At 43.1% G+C, this 26,033-nt stretch overlaps 1 protein-coding gene across 1 annotated transcript in view; it reads right to left on the bottom strand.

Annotated features, from left to right (window-relative positions):
* LOC124124757 (adhesion G-protein coupled receptor D1-like) overlaps positions 1 to 26,033 on the bottom strand; it is a 65,557-nt gene that overhangs the window by 21,025 nt on the left and 18,499 nt on the right. The window contains exons 4-20 of the mRNA XM_048390633.1: positions 23,995 to 24,257; positions 23,413 to 23,622; positions 21,639 to 21,725; positions 13,625 to 13,706; positions 13,400 to 13,504; positions 11,630 to 11,817; positions 11,277 to 11,441; positions 10,949 to 11,052; positions 10,665 to 10,767; positions 10,121 to 10,347; positions 9,712 to 9,796; positions 8,856 to 8,941; positions 8,309 to 8,429; positions 7,549 to 7,590; positions 7,170 to 7,271; positions 6,441 to 6,489; positions 4,960 to 5,504 (exon numbers count right to left, since the gene is read on the bottom strand). Coding sequence (XP_048246590.1) covers positions 5,482 to 5,504; positions 6,441 to 6,489; positions 7,170 to 7,271; positions 7,549 to 7,590; positions 8,309 to 8,429; positions 8,856 to 8,941; positions 9,712 to 9,796; positions 10,121 to 10,347; positions 10,665 to 10,767; positions 10,949 to 11,052; positions 11,277 to 11,441; positions 11,630 to 11,817; positions 13,400 to 13,504; positions 13,625 to 13,706; positions 21,639 to 21,725; positions 23,413 to 23,622; positions 23,995 to 24,257 — 2,042 coding nt within the window. The 3' untranslated portion in view covers positions 4,960 to 5,481. The remainder of the gene's footprint in view (positions 1 to 4,959; positions 5,505 to 6,440; positions 6,490 to 7,169; positions 7,272 to 7,548; positions 7,591 to 8,308; positions 8,430 to 8,855; positions 8,942 to 9,711; positions 9,797 to 10,120; positions 10,348 to 10,664; positions 10,768 to 10,948; positions 11,053 to 11,276; positions 11,442 to 11,629; positions 11,818 to 13,399; positions 13,505 to 13,624; positions 13,707 to 21,638; positions 21,726 to 23,412; positions 23,623 to 23,994; positions 24,258 to 26,033) is intronic.

The raw sequence follows: 26,033 nt of genomic DNA, 5'->3' as shown, positions 1-26,033 counted from the left end.
TTTGCGTGCGTTATTCAGTAAGACTATGGTACTTGTCAAGGTCTCATCGCCAGCCTTAATGTAACAATTCTCTTTACAGTTTGCATTGACGATGCCGGTTGCTAATAATCAGTACAGGCTGGCGGTGGCCGTGTGCTTTTGAATTGTTTTACTCGATAACCACATGCGTGAAATGAAATACATTACTCGCTTCTTTGGAACGCTATGTCTTTTTATTAGCTTGTCTACTTTGTTGTGGTGATGTTCATTCTAACCCAGGACCTATGTACCCTGCCGTCTCATATTACGATTTATTCCTTCAACAATGCCATTGATATAAATAATAAACACTAAATGATCCAAAGTTATTGATAATAATAGCAATATCCATTGAATTATCATACAACCTATCCCCAAATACAACTGGGGGAAATTGTGTCTTGCAGTTCAAGATTTAAGAATTATTTTACTAAACGCCACCAAGCCACCGTACCTTCAGAACTATTAATCACAGTATCACTTTTAGATGCGCATGTTTTCTTTGCCTTACGGACATAGTAAATTACTTTATTTCTTAACAACCTAAACTTTGTCCAATCAGCTGAAGTAATACGTTTTTCTCATGTTGGAAATTTCGTTTTTCTTATTAAGGAGCGTATTTCATTATAGATCCACTGTGGATCCTTTGATCGTATGGTGATAGTTTAATTAGGTATATGTTTATCATAAACCTGTATTTTATAATTTGAAATGTAAGTTCATCGGTATTCACATCTCCCGAGGAAAAATAATAAACCACTATCAATATTCAGCAAGTCAGTGTTTAAACTCTCTAGGTCTGCTAAGGTGAGGTGAGGTGAGATGAAATTGGGTTTAACGTCGCGTCCAAGATTTTTGCACTTATATAGCGACGTGCATGCATGTGTGTATGGCTGCTTGAACTAGTCCGGACTGATGCCGATTTATAGTGCTAGCTCACTGAGATACCATGCTGCAGTTTAACAGGAATACCCCACTCAGACACAGTATACTGACTCCGAGCCGACAAGTCCTTGTTTTAGCCCCTTAATGCCGAGGGCCAGACATTGTAACCATCTTTAAACGTCTTTTGGTATGACGCGGCCGGGGATCGAACCCCAGACCTTCCGCTCCCCGGGCGGACGCCCTACCACTAGACCACGGAGGCGGTCAGGTCTGGTAAGGAATAATTATACGCTTTACGTTTAAAGGAATGACATTTAGGGATTCTGTATTTTATGATTGCTCAAATTGGACAGTGGCCACTACAAACTGGATGAAGTACAACCGAGTCCCGTACACTATTGAGGTAGCTTGGTTTGGGACCGTTTTGCCTTGTCTGGGCCTGGTCCCGATTGCTACGTCACAATGTCCAAGATAGTGGGGGAATTAACTTGGTAGAGCTGATTATTCGGCTATCACCTTAAAACAGAGAGAAGGCTGCTGCGTCCCTTAAAGTCTTTATTCATGGCCACTGGACTCCGTATATATATAGGGACTCAGGCCTTCTGTAGAATGCGTTAGTTACCTAATGTTGAAGCTATAATCTAAATCTGTCAAATGTCAGGTGTATTAATTACAATTATTCGTTAGTTCCTCAACAATTACAGATTTTCCAAATCTGTTAGGTTGCTGGTCAGAGGAGAACCTAGGTCTGTCAAAACCATCTGATACTAGTTCCGTTATTAAACCATCATCATCTGTTAAATGTCTGAAATTATCATCAGCGTAATCACCAAGTCGTTCAGTTCTAGCATCACAAAGTAAAGTTTCAACAGGTGGCAAGTTAGCTGTAAAATCAATATGAGTGTCTAAGACGAGGCCAAATCCATTTTTCGAACGCTTATCGTCATACCATCTTGATTCTTCTGGTTGAACATATGTAAAGTGTGAGTGAATTGTGTTTAACGCCGCTTTTAACAGTATTCCAGTTATATCACGGCGTGTCAGCTTAATGTTGGAAGAAAGCCCGAAGTGGTGCAGATCTCAGACGTTTACCACTTCGGTGAAACCCACGAGCACGGGTATGATGCTGACAAACCTAGAAACATAATCGGGGCGAACCGGGATTCGAACCCACAATCATAGGTTTCTGGCGTGCCCAAGGGACGCAACTATGCACAGCGAATCGCGGCGCCTTAGACGACTGGGCCACCCCTAATATCATGTGAAAAGTTCTGTGTGTTGAAAAGCACCATTACTTATCTATGTCCTTGGAGGGTATTGCAAAGAATAGATATAATCATTTGGTTTAGTCATCAAACATGATGCAAGTTGTTATCACAAGCTTTAGATTAACACTTTTATAATGGGAGGGCGCGGCATGATTAACGGGGAGCTCTTCATGACAGGATTTATTTTATTGTCCACTCACACGTTTTTTTTTGTCTAATGATACTCTTGTGAAGCATGTCAAGACTCATGATGAAACCAAGACATTCGCAAATTTCTCAAACGAGCCAAGGATGTGGGACATAATCTCAATGTCAATGTTGATTTAGTTGATGGTTCTGTACTGCTGGGCGGTACAGAAATTAGTGTCAACCAAGCGACGTGCCATATCATATCATATCTGAACGCCCAGTTTATCGAGTTTATGTGCAATGTGTTAAGAATATCAGCAATTCTGCGGAGTCCTTTGGAGTCGGCTGGCCTGAACAGTGAAACAAAAGGTTTTATGTTTGCTGCTGATGACCAGTCTAGTTGATTTTGCATCCAAATGTAAATATGAAATGTAGATCATGCAATTAATTCAATGAGACTGTCCAACACATTGTCATCAGATGTCATCAAACACAGAATCTTAATTGACATGATGGAGTGGCTTGATCCTTTTATTACCTTCTTCGCCATTATGTGTTTTTTTACACAGAGGTCCATCCATGGTGCGACCCAGCATATGTAGAAGGTGTCGTAGAAAATGATGAATACCAAATTGTTTGGAATAGGCCCGAATGCAGCCTCAGACCTATCCAGGCCAATAGACCTGACGTCGTCCTTTTTTATAAATTTAATGAAATCATTTATGTTATTGAACTTTCTGTCCCTTTTGACACTAATGTGATTGACAAGATTCAGGAAAAACATGGCAAATATGCGGACTTTGCTTTCGAAATGTCACGCTTGCATCCCAAGTACCAAGTTGTGCGACTCCCCATTGCTCTCGGTATCTCAGGTTTGGTACCTCCCAATCTTTTGTCTGACATCGGGAGAGTACCCGGGCTTGCTGCCAGATATAAAGACCTTCTGACAATCTGGGTAATGCAGAAGACTGCAGTGTTGGGGAGTCTTCACATTCTCCGAAAAATTCTTGGTTTGTTCGACTAGGCCGCACTTCCAGTGAGACGTCCCATTCGCTGTCGGGGCTGCGTGTAGAGTGGGCAAGGGCTCTGAGCTGATGATGTGTCTAAGGTATTTTAGAGTGTTAATAAATCGTAATTGGAAGGTGACTTTGCGTACATCCGGTAAACCCTCGTTCCGGGTCCTGACAACTTTGGAATCAGCGAGAGGTACTATGTCAGTACCAAAGGCACCTTGGATCTTTGTTACCGTAGTTCACGCAACAATCACAAAAGGAAGCTCTTCTTCAACAGCTTTTATTCACACTTTGTGTAGCTGGTCAACCCACTCTACTAGTCACTCAATTAAGAGACTTCGGCCACAAGGCTTCAGTCTCAGCACAAGTCTGGTGTCTGAATATTATTGTTTCAGAGTACGAGTTTAGTGACTGTAAGGCAAGAGCGGACGCGCACCAGACTGCAGATTTCGGGTCTTCCCTCACCTTAAAACCCGGTTCCTACTTCACAATATGTTATTCCTAATCTTATTATTCTTACCACGATACCTGATAGACCCCTTGACCTCGTGGCCTAGTGCTGCTCTCACCTCGGAGTATCAACGGTAGGTGAATATCAACTCAAGCTATGTATTCCCTCGTTTAATAACTTCATGATTTAGCTTCCCTTTAATTATCTAATTACATATTACAATGTCATGCCAGTAATAGATGAGCCGAACCAGCCTGACTGCCAGGATCACCCAAACCTTTAAATGAAACACTGTATTCATTTATTTTCATTTGAATGTTGTTACAGTTATCCCTATTATTCCCAAATAGATTTATTACGTTTGCATTAATAATAAATAAAATAGAGATCTACATTACTTGAAACATCATCCTCATTTTGTTAAGCACAACAAATATACATTAATATAGGCTCATTAAACAGTGATATATATTGCTTTATAGTGATATAAATTCTAAAGGTTGGCCGATATTTACAATGTCAACATAAAAAACATCGACCTGTGTGTAAACAAACCGGCAATATGGCGAGTGACGCCCCTTTTCTCTACTTACGTATAGGGGGTATATATTTTTATTTACTGACAAATAACGAGGATCTGTGATCCAAAGACTCTCCACGACCGACGTTGCTTACCTTCGCCTGATTTGTGACCTGTCCTCTCTGCACAGGACCATGTGCCACCACGTTTCAACATCGCCACACTTCGCTAACCCTCATCATTGCGGTGATTCATGTGCACTGCACGTTAAACCTGTTGACGCCGTGCTAGCGCGGATGGTATTTTGCATTCACTTAATAAATAATACAAAAGAATTCCAATTTCCAGTCGTGACTTGAATGGTCCGTGAACGTATTTGCACTGTGCAAGCGGAAACTAATCCGATAATATCAAAATCGCACAATAATATGTGCAACAGTGAACTGTTGATACTATTACAGAGAAACTATTATTGGAGTACCCAGGTAATATTAGTCTGTTGTGAACGTGCGTAGGTGGCATCAGGGGGTTGAACGCAGACATCGTGTGTTAAACAAATCTCCTCGGTCGTTTTCAACCCACATGTACATGACATACATTTCACGAAATCGTGTAATCGGCCAATGTGGCAAATATTCACTGATAATGGGGTTTTTAAAACTCTAAATACCTTACCTTGACTAAGTGAAATATGCTATGTCTATCCTGTGCGCTGTGAAGTGTGAATCGCTGCACAGGTCCGCCATGAGAGTGGTCTGTTTTGTTAAAGCTTTGAGTCCCAAAGAAAAGTTAGACTGATAGACTGCTTGACACGTAAACATGACAGCCAATGAGCTGTGCACGGTGTATGCAGATCTAGGTGTACAGTTTCATACATACATACATTGCCGAGTTGCGGACGATCAATATCCCAGTCGCCAAGTACAACGTTTCAATGCTCTATTCATCAACGATAGATGTTTTAATTGATATACGTAAATCATGTTGTGTTCGTAATGAGTTTTATTCCTTTATGAATGACACACATGTATGCGCGTAGCCTGTCAACATCCTTCAGTCCGACATTGAATCCACAACAATGGCATGGTCACTTGACGTAACCAGGTATGCCGCAACACACAAGAGTCAACATGCGCGTGGGTGAGACACTACATGTACGTAAGCACAATCCTTGGTGGTCTCTTCGTGTCTTTACGTTCATATCCATGCGTGTCGGCGACCTACAATAAGAAAGACCGAGTTTTTGAATGGGACCTTGCTCCGGCAGTGCGTGATTCAAATCCAAATCCAAATTCAAAATTGACTCTCTGCTGACGCGCACTGTAGTCAGCTGAACACTATAGCAATACACGACTAACCTAATTTTCCACAGAGTCCCCTTTGCCTTGACTGGAGGTGTGAGACTCCTTTAACTGAACGGAATTTCGAAGTTGGCGATACAACATAGTGTTAACTCCCCACGCTTGATCACACATAGGTTCGAGGGGCGTTTAATAAGTGACGTTATAAGTGACGGTGTGACTCACTTATTTCTGAACTCGTTGTTTCAGTGTCAGAATACGGAATTCATTGTGGTTTTACAACAAGTGAATATGCACTTCCTTATAGATACGAGGGGCGTTCAATAAGTTTTGCAACTTCAATATAAGACCAAGTCGCAGAATATCTTTTGCACTTGTATTTTTTCAATATAATCTCCATTCACCTCAATACACTTATTCAATTTGTCCTTCAAGCTATTAATACCAATTTTATAGAAATCCTCAGATTGGCACTCTAACCACGCCTCTGTGGCAGCCTTTATGTCCTCGTCATCGTGGAAGTGTCTTCCACGTAGGGCAGATTTCATTTGCCGGAACAGGAAATAGTCACTGGGGGCTAAGTATGGGCTGTAGGGTGGGTGATTTAACTGTACAGCCCAGACTTAGACCTCAGTGACTATTTCCTGTTCCGGCAAATGAAATTATATTGAAAAATACAAGTGCAAAAAATATTCTGCGACTTGGTCTTATATTGAAGTTGCAAAACTTATTGAACGCCCCTCGTATCTATAAGGAAGTGCATATTCACTTGTTGTAAAACCACAATGAATTCCGTATTCTGACACTGAAACAACGAGTTCAGAAATAAGTGAGTCACATCATTTCAATATTCACCTGGTGGGTTGGGTTGACATCTTGACTGTACATCATCAAAGCTGAGAGCCTGAAACCGAATATTGAAACAGCCATGGGACATGTAATGATGTGCATTGTACGCGTATGTAGGTTATTACCCGTATTGGTGACTTAAGGCGAGGTGTGTGCAGTTAAAAGATCACGCATGACTGCCGTTCATGTGAATGATTAGATCCCATCTTCTTTCATAAACCTGTCGGTTCACTGAGGTCGATTCAACGAGTTTGTTGATGTAAAGTACACATACGTATCCACAGTAGTTGTAAAGCTTGCAACATAGCTGTGACGCATGGAATTGTATATGTCTGTTTGTTGTTTCTTTGGGAATGTGCAAACTACATGTGTGACTACGCGTCTAGATCTGCAACAGTGTCTGATATTTTGAGCAACGCCCCATGTCGTCGAGGTACGATGACATGCAATAGGTCAGACACGGATCCCGACCACCCGACCCCTTTTGTCGTATCAAATGACAAGCAGAGATTGCTGGGGGACTTATTCTGAATGCGAGTCCCTGCGCCAGGACTACATGCGCCTATTCCAGGCAACAGAGTGTTTGAGAACATTTGTGTTGCTCTATATCGACCTATCTGGGGAAGGAAGAACGTAGATTTAACAATACTACCAAACAAGCGATTGGTTCTCATCACACTGATTTTCAAACGTTCAAGTATAGAACAGTCCAGCGAGCTATATTATCTACCCTACCGCCGCCGACCGTCGACGTCTCCAAAATGCGCTATCGTCGATGTCGGAGGTGGCCGTCCCCATGGTGGGTGTGGCTCGCTTGGCAGCAAGGAATTTCCGTACCTGAATATATACAACGTCAAAAAGTTAGATTTCCTTTCGTGCCAGTTTATTAAGATTTACAATTCTGAACTAATTTTGTATGGTTAGAATTAGAACTGTATTAAACTTATTTGGTATTTGTTGTAAATGTCATAAATTGTGCTTGGGGTGGTTTTTATTTAAAATTGTTACGTGCACCGACATTGTAGTCATCAGAAAAACATATAATACAATACTATTTCCTGGGTGCACGATAACTGACATATAAGGTAAAGTCACAAGCCATGGAGGAACTCACCTCTTCATTGCAGAGACAGTGCAGGAAGAAAATCAACAACCCCTGAAACGAAACATCAAGTCTGTACAGTGATAGATAGTCATATATTTATAACCCTGATACATTTAATAGATGAGTGAGTGAGTGAGTATGGTTTTACGCCGCTTTTAGCAATATTCCAGCAATATCTCGGCTGGGGACACCAGAAATGTGCTTCACACATTGTACCCATGTCGGGAATCGAACCCGGGTCTTCGGCGTGACGAGCGAACGCTTGAACCACTAGGCTCCCCGACCGCCCTTTAATAGATGAGGTAATTTAAGGAAACATCGGCATTTAAGAAGTCATACTTCTTAAATTTTATGCAACCACGTTTCGTTAGGAGCAGTGTTCTATAATTAGACGGATGTGGTAAACGAGCATGTTCTAGTTGTTCTATTAACGATTACTTCACACTGATTTGTGTGCGAATTTAACGCCCTGCTGTTCCTGGTGTATTGCTGACTGGCGTTACACAACAAACAAAGCATAATATGCTTTTAGTTTACGATTTAATATATCTATATGCTGAAATGTTCACCGGCAAAGAGATTCATATTTTTCTTAAGATTAGATTGAAAGCCTATCCGGATATAAACACTGTTACACCAGGGTAATTCATGACACCGGCAACAAGCAAACACTGGCGATCTTATCCAAATATACTGTCGAGGCTGGGCATAAAGCCGTTGTTGTTTATACTATATTTGACACTGGGCCAAGATATGTGTGTGTGTCTACCTGTAGAGAGTTGCCGATGACGAACAGATAGTGGAAGATGGTGCTGTAGGGAACGAGGATGCTGAGCAGCCACGTGACGCCTAACAGTGGCAGCAGCATGGACATGGCTCTCAGGCTGGCTCTGGGGATGACAAAGCGAGTTGGGCGTTGCTGCGTGGAACAGTACTTATCGTCAGTTTAATGTGTGAGTATTGCCCGACGTGATAACTGCAGGCAGCGGAACATAACCCAAGGATCAATTTCAGGGCAAGCCTTGGATTTCAACATTGCGTCAACGGATCCAGGGACACTTGATTGAAACAATATATGACCTTGTGAAAAGTATGACACCTCGTCATCCCATGGCGTCACAAATGAAAATGTTACGTTATAAAACGATTGATTGACTACCACGAAGCTTCATTATAGGTTTGTCACGTCCATGTTTTTGACAATGGGAATAGTACACTCACAAATCGAAATTAAGGATCTCTATCTGAATAAAGACTCAGAACTAAGGAATTTGTAATTCCGTGCAACACACTGGCGGGTAGTTTACTACGTATACCTGATCCGAGCAGCCTCTGACTTCTGTGAATTGGCCTTGAGAGTCAGAAACACCTTGATGACCAGACCCAGGATGATCAGGTTGAACTACAACAGCAGATACACAGATCACAGAGAGTAGAAGCCGATGGCAGATTTAATGTTCAGACTGGCTCTCGCGTCTTTGGCGTGCCACAAATTGTATATGCCGACACATATTATACAAGCAACATAAAACGCAGACGATTGTAAAGGAATAAAAGTCAGTTCACTCTCTGTTTCGGGGAGTACCAGGGAGATGTTGTATTTGCTATTTGTCACATGGCATCAGCATCAATGCTCCACGGTATTATCCATTTGCCAGATCGTTGTGATTTCTTCCACCAAAACAATAACTGCCACCAAATCAACTGCTACACCCACATATACTATCCCCAAACAGGAACAAATACGGGGATGTAATAATGAAAAAATAGAGAGGTCTTGTAGGGCTTTGCAAGATACATTGAAATGTCAAGACCACATGTTCTTTTTCACTGACAATTGTCACATGTATATGACTGCACCGTCGGAATTCGGACATCTTCAGTGGTTCAATAACATCTTCAGTTTTCACAGCAGAACTATTGAACACCGTCATGCGAAGAATGGAGGATAACGTAGAAAATCAATTTATACGTCAATTCGAATATGGTGTAGCATTATCGTAGAAAAACAGTTTAATGTAAGGATATGGTGTTGTGAAATGCCTAAAGAATAAAGATTGTAAAATGACATAGTGAACATGAACACTAAAAACAGTTGCAAATACATTGATCAATTCATTGATTGAATATGATTTGCTGCAGTGTAAGATAAGCAGAGTTCATCACACTTACGATGACGATGAGAAGCATGGGCGCCATGAAGGCCCAGATGAGTCCGTGTTCCGCAGACAGCCAACAGCTGATTGGTAATGAAGGGCTGGATTAGTAGAAGTCATGGAGGTAGATGATGATGGATCCGTATGTTGACGGTCACAGTACAACGATCTGGGAGTTGTGAGCTAAAACATCTCTATCGAGTTTCAGAACCCTGCACTCCAGCAACTGTGTACCCATTTCTTTTCAATCCAACGTTATTAGACGCTGCCATAAATTACATATCATCACATACCATACGCTTAACCATATCCAATCACACACACATTAACAATCATCATTCAACGACACAACCTACCATTCACAATGAACAGCACACTGCATTCGACACTATGCATACTGAGCACCGTAATCTCGTATCACCCACCTGTCCCCGGGGCCATCGCCGTAGTGGGGGAACTGTATACCTACGGAGAGGATGACAATGATGATCGGGACACCCCAGCCGATGACTGCGTATTTGAGGCGCATGTCACCGTAAATGTGGTGACTTCGCAGACAGCTGAGATAAAGACAAAGTCCTTCAAGCATCATCCACGTAAAGCCGGCCATGAAGAAGAAGTGCATCAAGATCGCCACCACCTTGCACAGAACCTACAGTGCGGGAGGAACAAGGTAGCAATGCAATGACTTGATTCTGTAAAAGCACATGATTAGCATTCGTAGTCGAATAAAATGATGCTTGGACAGGGCAACCGTCAATTCCCTATCGGGATTCATATTCATATGTCTGTCACAAACAAGGAAGTGACAAATTCAAGACCATACACAAACTATTCTTTTGTACCAGGAAAATGTGTAGTCAAGCGCTTAAAATGGCAAAGTCATCCTTGGACCGTTGATGATAACAGATACATGACAGTCATGCTGTAGGTAGTCAAGAACGAATCGGTGGGTGGAAGAAGGCTTACCTGACTCTTGTGGGCGTCACTTGAAGCAACAAAGATAATCTGAGCAAACATCAGAGAACCTGCAAGATTTGCATGGATCAAGATCCGCTCCCGATGCAGCATCCTGTATTACAGGCAGTTTGTTAGTTACAATGTTTGAAGTATGCATTTGTAGTGTTAATTATCAGTCTGTCGATGCTTATGATGCAATGTATTTTAAAGAGGCATTAATTACGTCCTGCACGGGCATCAGATAAACATGCAGATTACGTTACATGCGAGAGAGGGTTCTTGCACACCAGTACCTGAGATAGGTGAAGCTGAAGAGGGTCATGGCCAGCCCCAGGATGGACAAACTACATCCTACCGCTGACAGGATGTACAGCACTCGTTCGTTGATGTCAGATAACTAAAGACAGAGGTCGATCTCATTTATCAGTTCATTAAGCAATTTCAAAACTGTGAATATGTGAACAGTATTCGTGTCGCAAGACCAGAAATTATTATTTGGAAGTAGGATAGCTCCATGTCCTATTTACCATTGTGTTCCATGCAGGGCAAGGAATTCTTTGTAGTTGAGTGATTTATTTCCATTTTGTGCCATATATCATATAATTGACACAAATAACTTACTTTATCATCATTGTAGTACAGGACAAGAACAGCGAAGCTTGTGAGATGGTCGCACGAGCAGGTCGTGTGGGTTTTATTCTGACTCAGTAGATGACACCCGATATCTGACCATTCAGCCTCGTGGGTGTTCCAGAAAGCACAGATGCGCGTTTTCTCCTCCTCGCCCTGCCAGACACACATATATATTATGCAACAGACAAATATACATATAGACTTTACATATTATGAGTCAGTATTTCCCAAGCAATTACTTTTTTTAGCGTCATCAACATGGCTAAAAGGGTATATTCTAGATTTCTGCATTAAGAATATGTGTTGGTACTCTTTACGTATACACATAAACTACTGAAAACCTTTCTGTCAACTCGTGCGACTGTGAAGTTGATTGCGTTTGGTGTTTCTACTTTCGTCTTGTGAGGGGACTTCGCATCTTGCACAGCCACAGAGATGACCTTGCTCCCCAGCTTGGCCTTTCGGTACTTCCGGCTCCTTTTTGACATCTTCCGGTGCAGGTTCTGGTATACAACAGTGGATATTCGCCCTGGTCAAAATCACGGAAGCAGTCAACAAGGGGGGACGTGAGAAGTGTGATGGTGGTCATCGCCGTCCCTATACGGTAGTCATGTGTTTGATTGCATAAGTGAAGAGTCGCTAATATTTACAGTAGATACACAATAAAAGGTACAAGTGAGGTTACATTCTATACACATACTCTGCACACACAAAAAGAAACAAAAATGTTGTAAAATCGTTAATATCTGACTTGGTGTTACCGACATCGATACAACAATAATACCAAACACGAATTGGTCATGGATTGGGATTGATTTGTGTGGAAGGAACGAGGTACCGCAGAAATTTGGTGAAAAGATGGGAAAATTACAAGAACATAACCACGTGAGAGCCTGGCGCCGAAACACACCAACATGACATGCACGTACAACATCACTTATTTGCATCGTTATTTGTATGCCATCACAATCTTATAGCAAGAGAACGGCGAAAACATTCCACGACTGACGAAAGGAAGCCCAACGCAACAACGCCATTGGCCGACTGCAAACGAGTGTCACCTTTAGCTGTAGCAAGGGTTTTCCACTAAGCAAACGTTTTCCAGTCATTACAAAACTGTGGAACCGTTATCAGACGCACGGGACCTTACCAGATCCGGTCGACCACGTATCACTACTAGAGAACAGGGCAGATTCAAAAGGCTACGTCGTGTACGTGAAAGAATCACCACGGCAACTTCTACAACGACAGAAATACCAGGATTGCTTAAAATATCACCCCAGACAATAAGGAACCGTTTACACGCTGTAGGTATTCGCGCTAGACGACCAGTTCGAGATGTCATTTTGACGGACCCGTAATGTCGGCTGCAGCGTCAATGGTGTCAAGATCACAGAGTTTGGCCACAACTGCGATGGAGACCAGTTTAATGCTTCACCGGGCGGATGGTAGACGTCGTTTTTACAGGCTGTGTACGAAACTGCATACAGGAAGTGGGCAGATTTGATGGTGGTAGTACGATGATGTGGGCGACCATCTCCTATCCTATGCTTTTGCAAGTTCTGGGGAATTTAACGGCACAACGTTAAACAGGTGAGATTTTTCGACCACACGTCCTTCCCATTATGCAACAAGCGAACGTCATTTTCCAACAAGACAACGCCCAGCTTCACATGGCAAGACTGACAACAGTCTTTTTTCAGGAATCACAACATCAAGGTCCTGTCATGGCCCTCCAAGTATTTACCCCAAACATTTATAGGATGCACTGGATCAACGACTGCGAACACTTTAGCACACAGAACCTCCGATAGTTGGCACAAGCACTGCAGGCAGAGTGGGTGAACATTTCCCATGCCACAATTCGGGATCTGATTACTTCCATGGGTAGATGATGCCAGTCACTCCTAGACTCTAATAGTGGCCATAAAAGATATTGAGAACAAATTACCTTCACCTTGACAATCTACTGTTCCATCTGTGCCATATGAAACCTGAGTCAATGACAATGATGTGCGCCAATTGTGAACAATCGATTACCATCTGTTGATTATTTATATGATATATAAAATATATATGTCAGGTTCATTTCAGGTGTCAGGTCTATTTACCATATCCGGCAGTCACCGAGGATGATAGTTGTATGTGATCAGAGTAGTTCCCCTCATGGATGTCCAGTTCGTCCTGGCTGCCATTGAATGATACGATCTGGATACCTGCGTACATACAAACCTAACTCACTGATACATATCTAATGAAACGGGTATTTTTTCAATGTGTGTTAAAGCATATAGCTACATTGTCTACCTGTATATGACACATTGGATACTACTTACAGAAGCTGTCATACATCTCCTCCATTGATAATATCCTCGTCGCGAACAGCACATGCTCCATGGCTTCCAGAATTGCATCAGGCTAAATAGATTGCATAACGTTAGCATAAGTGTACGTAAGTGGTACAATCATAATAACATGACATATCCATCGTACACATTTAATCCCACACTCCTAACACACTTCCACATGACAATTAACCTCCATCTTCTCAGTCTTATCCTCCAGTCATCTCACAGATATACCTCCACATCCATCCACACTGCCACAACACATCCATGTCTACATCCACCGACACATTCACCTACACATCCACATCCACCTACACTTAAACTTCTGCATGCACCGACACAATCACATTCATCCACACTTCCACCAACACATCCGCTTACACCTATTCATCCACCTACACAACCATCTACACACCCACCTACACATCCAGATCCACCTACATATCCATATCTACTTCTACATCCTCCTTCACCTATACTTTCACCTATACATCCCCATCCACCAATTCATCACCATCCACCGAAACATCAACATCCACCTACACATCCACCTGTAAATCCACATCCATCTATACATCCTGACTTCCTACAACACATCCACGTTGTCATGCACCGACACATTCACCTACACATCCACATTCGCCAACGTCTGCATGCACTGACACATCCACATTCATCCACACTACCACCAACACATCCGCATACACATCCACCTATACATCCACATCAACCAATACATCCTCATTCATCGATACATCCACATTCACCTGTACATCCACAACCACCTACACAACCATCTACACATCCATCTACACATCCATCTACACATCCACATACACCTACACAACCATCTACACATCCACCTACACATCCACATACACCTACACAACCATCTACACATCCACCTACACATCCAAATCCACCTACACATCCATCTACACATCCACCTACACATCCACATCAACCTACACAACCATCTACACAACCATCTACACATCCACCTACACAACCACAGCCACCTACACAACCATCTACACAACCATTTACACATCCACCTACACATCCACATCCACCTACACAAACATCTACACATCCATCTACACATCCACCTACACATCCACCTACGTATCCACATCCATCTACACATCCACCTACACATCCACAACCATCTACTCATCCATCTACACAACCATCTACACATACATCTACACATCCATCTACACATCCACCTACACATCCACATCCACCTACACATCCATCTACACATACACCTACACATCCACATCCACCTACACATCCATCTACACATCCACCTACACATCCACAACCATCTACACATCCATCTACACAACCATCTACACATCCATCTACACAACCATCTACACATCCACAACCATCTACACATCCATCTACACATCCACCTACACATCCACCTACACATCCACCTATACATCCACCTGTACATCCATCTACACATCCACCTACACATCCACCTACACATCCATCTACACATCCACCTATACATCCATCTACACATCCACCTACACATCCATCTACACATCCACCTACACATCCATCTACACATCCATCTACACATCCATTTACACATCCACCTACACATCCATCTATACATCCACCTACACATCCATCTACACATCCACCTACACATCCATCTACACATCCACCTATACATCCACCTACACAACCATCTACACATCCATCTACACAACCATCTACACATCCATCTACACATCCATCTACACATCCATCTACACATCCATCTACACATCCACCTACACATCCATCTACACATCCACCTACACATCCATCTACACATCCATCTACACATCCATTTACACATCCATCTACACATCCACCTACACATCCACCTGTACATCCACCTACACATCCATCTACACATCCACCTACACATCCACCTGTACATCCATCTACACAACCATCTACACAACCATCTACACATCCATCTACACATCCACCTACACATCCATCTACACATCCACCTATACATCCACATACACAACCATCTACACATCCATCTACACAACCATCTACACATCCATCTACACATCCATCTACACATCCATCTACACATCCATTTACACATCCATCTACACAACCATCTACACAACCATCTACACATCCATCTACACAACCATCTACACATCCACCTACACATCCACCTATACATCCATCTACACATCCACCTACACATCCACCTGTACATCCACCTACACATCCATCTACACATCCACCTACACATCCACCTGTACATCCATCTACACAACCATCTACACAACCATCTACACATCCATCTACACATCCACCTACACATCCATCTACACATCCACCTACACATCCACCTGTACATCCATCTACACATCCATCTACACAACCATCTACACATCCACCTACACATCCACCTGTACAACCATCTACACAACCATCTACACAACCATCTACACATCCATCTACACATCCATCTACACATCCACATACACATCCATCTACACATCCACCTACACATCCACCTGTACATCCATCTACACAACCATCTACACATCCATCTACACAACCATCTACAAATCCATCTACGCATCCACATCCACCTACACATCCATCTACACATCCATCTACACATCCATCTACACAACCATCTACACATCCATCTACACAACCATCTACACATCCATCTACACAACCATCTACACAACCATCTACACATCCATCTACACAACCATCTACACATCCATCTACACAACCATCTACACATCCATCTACACATCCACCTACACATCCACAACAATCTACACATCCATCTACACATCCACAGCCACCTACACAACCATCTACACAACCATCTACACATCCACCTATACATCCATCTACACATCCATATCCACATCCACCTACACAACCATCTACACATCCATCTACACATCCACCCACACATCCATATCCACATCCACCTACACAACCATGTACACATCCATCTACACATCCACATCCACATCCTCCTACACATCCATCTACACATCCATCTACACATACACCTACACATACACCTACACATCCACATTCACATCTACCTGTACATCCATCTACACATCCATCTACACAACCATCTACACAACCATCTACACAACCATCTACACATCCATCTACACATCCACCTACACATCCATCTACACATCCACCTACACATCCACCTGTACATCCATCTACACATCCATCTACACAACCATCTACACATCCACCTACACATCCACCTCTACAACCATCTACACAACCATCTACACAACCATCTACACATCCATCTACACATCCATCTACACATCCACATACACATCCATCTACACATCCACCTACACATCCACCTGTACATCCATCTACACAACCATCTACACATCCATCTACACAACCATCTACAAATCCATCTACGCATCCACATCCACCTACACATCCATCTACACATCCATCTACACATCCATCTACACAACCATCTACACATCCATCTACACAACCATCTACACATCCATCTACACAACCATCTACACAACCATCTACACATCCATCTACACAACCATCTACACATCCATCTACACAACCATCTACACATCCATCTACACATCCACCTACACATCCACAACAATCTACACATCCATCTACACATCCACAGCCACCTACACAACCATCTACACAACCATCTACACATCCACCTATACATCCATCTACACATCCATATCCACATCCACCTACACAACCATCTACACATCCATCTACACATCCACCCACACATCCATATCCACATCCACCTACACAACCATGTACACATCCATCTACACATCCACATCCACATCCTCCTACACATCCATCTACACATCCATCTACACAACCATCTACACATACACCTACACATACACCTACACATCCACATTCACATCTACCTGTACATCCATCTACACATCCATCTACACAACCATCTACACATCCATCTACACATCCACCTACACATCCACAACAATCTACACATCCATCTACACATCCACAGCCACCTACACAACCATCTACACAACCATCTACACATCCACCTAAAGATCCACCTGTACATCCACAGCCACCTACACAACCATCTACACAACCATCTACACAACCATCTACACATCCACCTACACATCCACAGCCACCTACACAACCATCTACACATCCATCTACACATACACCTACACATCCACAGCCACCTACACAACCATCTACACAACCATCTACACATCCATCTACACATCCACCTACACATCCACAGCCACCTACATATCCACATTCACCTACACATCCACCTACACATCCACAACAATCTACACATCCACCGACACATCCAAATCCACATCCACCTACACAACCATCTACACATCCATCTACACATCCACCTACACATCCTTCTACACATCCACATCCACAACCATCTACACAACCATCTACACATCCATCTACACATCCACCTACACATCCACCTACACATCCGCATCCACATCCACCTACACAACCATCTACACATCCACATCCACATCCTCCTACACATCCATCTACACATCCATCTACACATCCACATCCACATCCACATCCTCCTACACATCCACTTATACATCCACCTGTACATCCACAGCCATCTACACATCCATCTACACATCCACATCCACATCCACATCCTCCTACACATCCATCTACACAACCTTCTACACATCCATCTACACATCCATCTACACATCCATCTACACATCCATCTACACATCCACCTACACAACCATCTACACATCCACATCCACATCCTCCTACACATCCATCTACACATCCATCTACACATCCACCCACACATCCATATCCACATCCACCTACACAACCATCTACACATCCATCTACACATCCACATCTACATCCTCCTACACATCCATCTACACATCCATCTACACAACCATCTACACATCCACCTACACATCCACCTACACATCCACATCCACATCCACCTACACAACCGTCTACACATCCATCTACACATACACCTACACATCCATCTACACATCCACAGCCACCTACACATCCACCTACACATCCACATCCACATCCACCTACACAACCGTCTACACATCCACCTGCACAACCTTCTACACATCCATCTACACATCCATCTACACATCCACATCCACCTACACAACCTTCTACACATCCATCTACACAACCACATCCACATCCATCTACACATCCACCTACACATCCACATCCACATCCACAACCTTCTACACATCCACCTACACATCCACATCCACGTACACAACCATCTACACATCCATCTACACAACCATCTACACATCCATCTACACATCCATCTACACATCCACCTACACAACCATCTACACATCCATCTACACAACCATCTACACATCCATCTACACATCCATCTACACATCCACCCACACATCCATATCCACATCCACCTACACAACCATCTACACATCCATCTACACATCCACATCTACATCCTCCTACACATCCATCTACACATCCATCTACACATCCACCTACACATCCACATCCACATCCACCTACACAACCGTCTACACATCCACCTGCACAACCTTCTACACATCCATCTACACAACCACATCCACATCCATCTACACATCCACCTACACATCCACATCCACATCCACAACCTTCTACACATCCACCTACACATCCACATCCACGTACACAACCATCTACACATCCATCTACACAACCATCTACACATCCATCTACACATCCATCTACACATCCACCTACACAACCATCTACACATCCATCTACACAACCACATCCTCATCCTCCTACACATCCATCTACACATCCATCTACACATACACCTACACATCCACCTACACATCCACATCCACATCCACCTACACAACCTTCTACACATCCACCTACACATCCACATCCACGTACACAACCATCTACACATTCACCTACACAACCTTCTACACATCCATCTACACATCCACATCCACCTACACAACCTTCTACACATCCATCTACACAACCATCTACACATCCATCTACACATCCATATCCACATCCACCTACACAACCATCTACACATCCATCTACACAACCATCTACACATCCGCACACACATCCATCTACACAACCATCTACACAACCATCTACACATCCATCTACACATCCACATCCACCTACACAACCATCTACACATCCATCTACACAACCATCTACACATCCGCACACACATCCATCTACACAACCATCTACACAACCATCTACACATCCACCTACACATCCACATCCACCTACACAACCACATCCACCTACACAACCATCTAAACACCCATCTACACAACCATCTACACATCCACATCCATCTACACAACCATCTACACATCCACCTACACAACCTTCTACACATCCATCTACACATCCATCTACACATCCACATCCACCTACACAACCTTCTACACATCCATCTACACAACCATCTACACATCCATCTACACATCCATATCCACATCCACCTACACAACCATCTACACATCCATCTACACAACCATCTACACATCCGCACACACATCCATCTACACAACCATCTACACAACCATCTACACATCCATCTACACATCCACATCCACCTTCACAACCATCTACACGACCATCTACACATCCACCTACACATCCACATCCACCTACAGAACCACATCCACCTACACAACCATCTAAACACCCATCTACACAACCATCTACACATCCACATCCATCTACACAACCATCTACACATCCACCTACACAACCTTCTACACATCCATCTACACATCCATCTACACATCCACATCCACCTACACAACCTTCTACACATCCATCTACACAACCATCTGCACATCCATCTACACATCCATATCCACATCCACCTACACAACCATCTACACATCCATCTACACAACCATCTACACATCCGCACACACATCCATCTACACAACCATCTACACAACCATCTACACATCCATCTACACATCCACATCCACCTTCACAACCATCTACACGACCATCTACACATCCACCTACACATCCACATCCACCTACACAACCACATCCACCTACACAACCATCTAAACACCCATCTACACAACCATCTACACATCCACATCCATCTACACAACAATCTACACAACCATCTACACATCCACCTATACATCCACCTACACATCCACATCCACCTATACATCCATCTACACAACCATCTACACATCCATCTACACATCCACATCCACATCTACCTACACAACCATCTACACATCCATCTACACATCCATCTACACATCCACCTACACATCCACCTACACATCCATCTACACATCCATCTACACATCCACCTACACATCCACATCAACCTACACAACCATCTTCACAACCATCTACACATCCACATCCACCTACACAACCATCTACACAACCACCTATACATCCAGCTTCACATCCACATCCACCTACACAACCATCTACACAACCATCTACACATCCACCTATACATCCAGCTTCACATCCACATCCACCTACACAACCATCTACACATCCATCTACACACCCACCTACACATCCACATTCACCTACATATCCACATCCACATATTCATCCATATCCACCGAAACGTCAACATCCACCTACACATCCTCCTGTAAATCCACATCCATCTATACATCCACATACACTTGCACATCCATCCCCACATTTCCATACACATACGCAATCACAACCCCTAACACGCATCCACAACAGTATACACATCCACATTCACATTCACCTCCAAATACATCCATACATGCACACTTCCAAATGAAGTACATAAATCTATGCACACAGCTCCTTTCACAATTGTTCGACCTCTCACACTATCATGAAACACATCCCAAACCTCCACCGTGTGGACCACACGTTGCCTGACCTGTCCGTCCCGTGCCACGCCGTCATTGTCCTGCTCCTGATGTGGCTCCATCATGGTCAGGACGGTCGACACGCTTGTGGCATACATCTGAACACAAGTCCAACAGTGTACACGGAGGTCGCACTGTACACCTTAATGCGTACGATGCTGATACTAGGAGAATAACCGGACAGTATAGTTTCCGTGACGAATTGAATGCCTTAAAGGAATATACAATGGATTCTCGCTAGGAGAAACCTTATAAGTTGAAATACCTCTTATGTAGATACTTCCCTTTATTCCCGGCATTCTCACAATATCAAGTCTTTTAAAGGCATTTAGAAGTGATACACATAAGGAAGAGAATTATTGAATGTCAACATATTTATTATGGCGAACACAACAACAGCATCCACTTGCCACCCTGATGCCAACAGCAGTGAACTGGACCATCTCAAGGAAACCTTCACTTCCCTCAACATTTACCCTGCCCTCCTAGTTTCCACAATCATCCGCAAAACCCTCAAGAACTCCGATCCCAGGCCCAAACCTTCCCCATCACCCATGAGAATCACCATACCCCACAACGGCCCTGTCACTTATCAGAATTCCCACCTCATCAAGAGCAAAGCCAACATAATGTCACCTTTTCCAGCGGCAAGTCCATCAAGACCCATCAATAGCAGAGGCACAAGCAGCGCAAGTCCCAATCCTAGAGGATGTATGTACTAGATCCCCTGCAACTGTGGCCACCAATACATTGGAGAAACCCTCAGATCCCTCAACACCAGATTCAAAGAACACCAGACCTCTGTCAACAAACTAAACCAGAAGTCCGCTATTTCCGACTACCTCATCAAGAACCAATCTTCATGTAGGAAGCCACCTAAGTCCTGTCTACCAACAACAACAAGAAACATCCAGCCATGAACCGTGACAAGGGATCATATCTGCCCATTGCTTGGGATTTGTTGCTTTGATCATTGTCGGTGCTAATTATCTAGTTGTGTTCCTCGTGATAAAGACGTTGATATCCATAACTTCTCTTCGTTTTATACAATAATCATTATTTTAAATCTGATGTCGAAACACTTGATATCTAGCTACATTCCCTTGGTCCCCAGAGACACGTTACATAGTAAATTCGACATGATAAGTTGAATAGCTGTCGGTGTGGTTGTAAACGTACTTCTGATTAAGCCGTCAATACACAATTGAAAAACAAGTGCATATGCCAACCCGGCAATAACAGCCCTGTAAATCCCTAAACCATACTGGGTTTACATTAAGTTCATCTCGCTAAGGAGCTCTTAAAAGGTAATACACATCAAATTGTGTTCTGGGGTGAAAATGTTAAAACTTATTCAATGTTCATTTAGAATTAAATTTAAAGATGAAATACAGACTGAAAACATCGTGACTATTATGTAAGTTATATATGTCTCACATCAATGTTAAGAAGAATCCAGGTCCCTTCATCAGGGTTTCACTGTCAATACAAATGGAAACTAGGATTTTTTCATTGTCATACAAATATATACTATCGAACCTCGCTGTGTCGAGCTTGTGGGAACCTGAAATAAAGTTCGAGTTATCCGGGCTTCAAAACATCAGGAAAATTGTATGCTTAATTTGGATAGTTGAGATATCGAAGTTCGACACATTGAGGTTCGACTGCATGTCCAAGCCAAACGTTCAGACGGCGGAATCGACTATGTAGAACAATGTTCTAAAACTAGTGCTTTATATTTAAATTAGTGTCTATGACTGGATTCACTCGCTGTCATATATTTACCTGAAAGGTATTTTTATCACATGTTTCCATTGCTGATAACTTGACTATTGCATCCGTCATTTTTCGGACATCAGATTGGCTTGCAGCGCCAACGTTAGAAACAACTCTACTGAACTGTGTGACCAGGGCCTTCACCTCAACGTCGGACATGTTGGAAATTGGTGACGAAGTGATGTTAGCCAGCGTATCCTCCATCTCCTTATTAGGGATCTGCAGCAGTCGAAAATAATATTTAATATCATCCATGGGTCATACCTACCCAGAGTACTATACGTCGAAGTTAAGTTACCAATCCATCCATCCAATCACATCGGACATGTCCGTCCTTCGGTAGTTCATGACAATACTGCGTGTGCATGATGTTAGTGTCGTGTTGGAAGACATAATCAAATTATTGACCAATGCATGACAACGGTGGCCCACAGCAAATTAACACAGGGAAATCTGTAGGATATTAATTATATTGATTTCCATGTAAAAAATACGGGAGTATTTAGACAGGATATTCAGAAATATATTTCAATGTGTTAGATTGACTACAGATTGGACCATAGATGTGAACAATGTCAATGTGTGAAGCACCTGCGATTTTCTAAATTGCGTAGTTCTGTCATCTGTGGTTGTCATGGTTACATCAGTGGTGCTACAAGGTGTTGTGTCCGTAGCAGTCGATGTTGACCTTGTGGGGGTGGTGACATAGGCGATGGTGGGTGTGTTGGCTTCATATCTGGGGGTGATGAAGGTCTCCCCACAGCCTGCCCCGGGCATAACGGTGACACACCCAGGCGTTGTGGTAGAGGCCGTGTTAGTGGAGCCGCTCGACGAGGGCAGGGGGGCGCTCATATCTGATAACAGTGACATCACTAGGTTCTGAGTTTTGACATATTATGTTGAGTGAACATGGTGTGCGACGTGTGAAAGATAATCACAACTGAACTGGCTGTCAACATTCAGAAATCGGAACATTTACCATTGCAAAGTAATCATTTCAATGTCACGAAAATACAGTAAGGCATAACATGTTTGAGAGAAGATTACAAATAATATGTTGTGGATAAAATTACATGTCTGTACCGTCTGTAATGTAAGATGACGAGGACGCGTCCGATGGTAGCTGACCAGATGGTGGAAACACAATTGTCAAAATATGTGATGTAACCCTGGTCAAGTTATTTAGTTCACATGTGCCTCTGTTCACTCAGCAGGGAATAGATACTTAATATGTGAGGTGGATGTGAAATTTCTCTCGGTCTCGTAGGCAGCTTGGGTTGTATACTCCCGAAGGAGTTGAGAATGATAACTGGAATACAAACGGATCCACTGGTTGGGGAACAAATAAAACCGCATTTGAGCAGATACTAGTACCTGGATACCTGCCTTCTGTGGTATCATGTGACTAGGACTAGGTGATATCACTCTTATGTATGTGCCTTCCGTGGTATCAGATGGCTACGATTTGATGACATTACCCATATGTATGTGCCTTCCGTGGTATCAGATAGCAAGGACTTGATGACATTACCCATATGTATGTGCCTTCTGTGGTATCAGATAGCAAGGACTTGATGACATTACCCATATGTATGTACCTTCTGATGATAAGGACAAGGTGAAGCTGCCCGATCACCTGACAAGAAGAAGCAATACTTGAAGCAAAATACCATTCTCGTGTTTCACGGAGAGAAATAAGTTCAACAAGAGCAGACAAATCCCACTCTGTTACTGTTAACGAATAACGAGTGTATTTGTGTATATGTGTCGTTAGGCCAGGGCCCACATCAATACGTTTAGTATTCTACAGTTACCAATGTGGAAAACACACAGGTTTCTGATCCAGGGGTTACAAAAATAACACCTACCTCTCACACACAAGTCTCTGGTCTGGGTTACACGAACAACACCTACCCATCTCACACAGGTATCTGATCCAGGGGTTAGAGAAACAACACCTACCTCTCACACAGGTATCTGGTCCAGGGGTTAGAGAAACAACACCCAACTCCCTCACACAGGTATCTGATCCAGGGGTTACAGAAACAACACCTACCCATCTCACACAGGTATCTGATCCAGGGGTTACAGAAACAACACCTGCCCCTCTCTCAAAGGTATCTGATCCAGGGGTTACAGAAATTACACCTACCCATCTCTCACACAGGTATCTGATCCAGGGGTTACAGAAACAACACCTACCTCTCTCACACAGGTATCTGATCCAGGGGTTACAGAAACAACACCTACCTCTCTCACACAGGTATCTGATCCAGGGGTTACAGAAACAACACCTACCTCTCTCACACAGGTATCTGATCCAGGTGTTACAGAAACAACACCTACCTCTCACACAGGTATCTCATCCAGGGGTTACAGAAACAACACCTACCTCTCACACAGGTATCTGATCCAGGGGTTACAGAAACAACACCTACCTCTCACACAGGTATCTGATCCAGGGGTTACAGAAACAACACCTACCTCTTTCAGGCAGGTATTTGATTCAGGGGTTACAGAAACAACACCTACCTCTCTCTCAAAGGTATCTGATCCAGGGGTTAGAGAAACAACACCTATCTCTCACACAGGTATCTGATCCAGGGGTTACAGAAACAACACCTACCTCT

This window comes from Haliotis rufescens, unplaced genomic scaffold, assembly GCF_023055435.1.
Source record: "Haliotis rufescens isolate VD_foot unplaced genomic scaffold, xgHalRufe1.0.p SCAF_9, whole genome shotgun sequence".
NCBI lineage: Eukaryota > Metazoa > Mollusca > Gastropoda > Lepetellida > Haliotidae > Haliotis > Haliotis rufescens.
The sequence above is the reverse complement of the archived record's forward strand: the minus strand, read 5'-3'. Positions and strand labels throughout refer to the sequence as shown.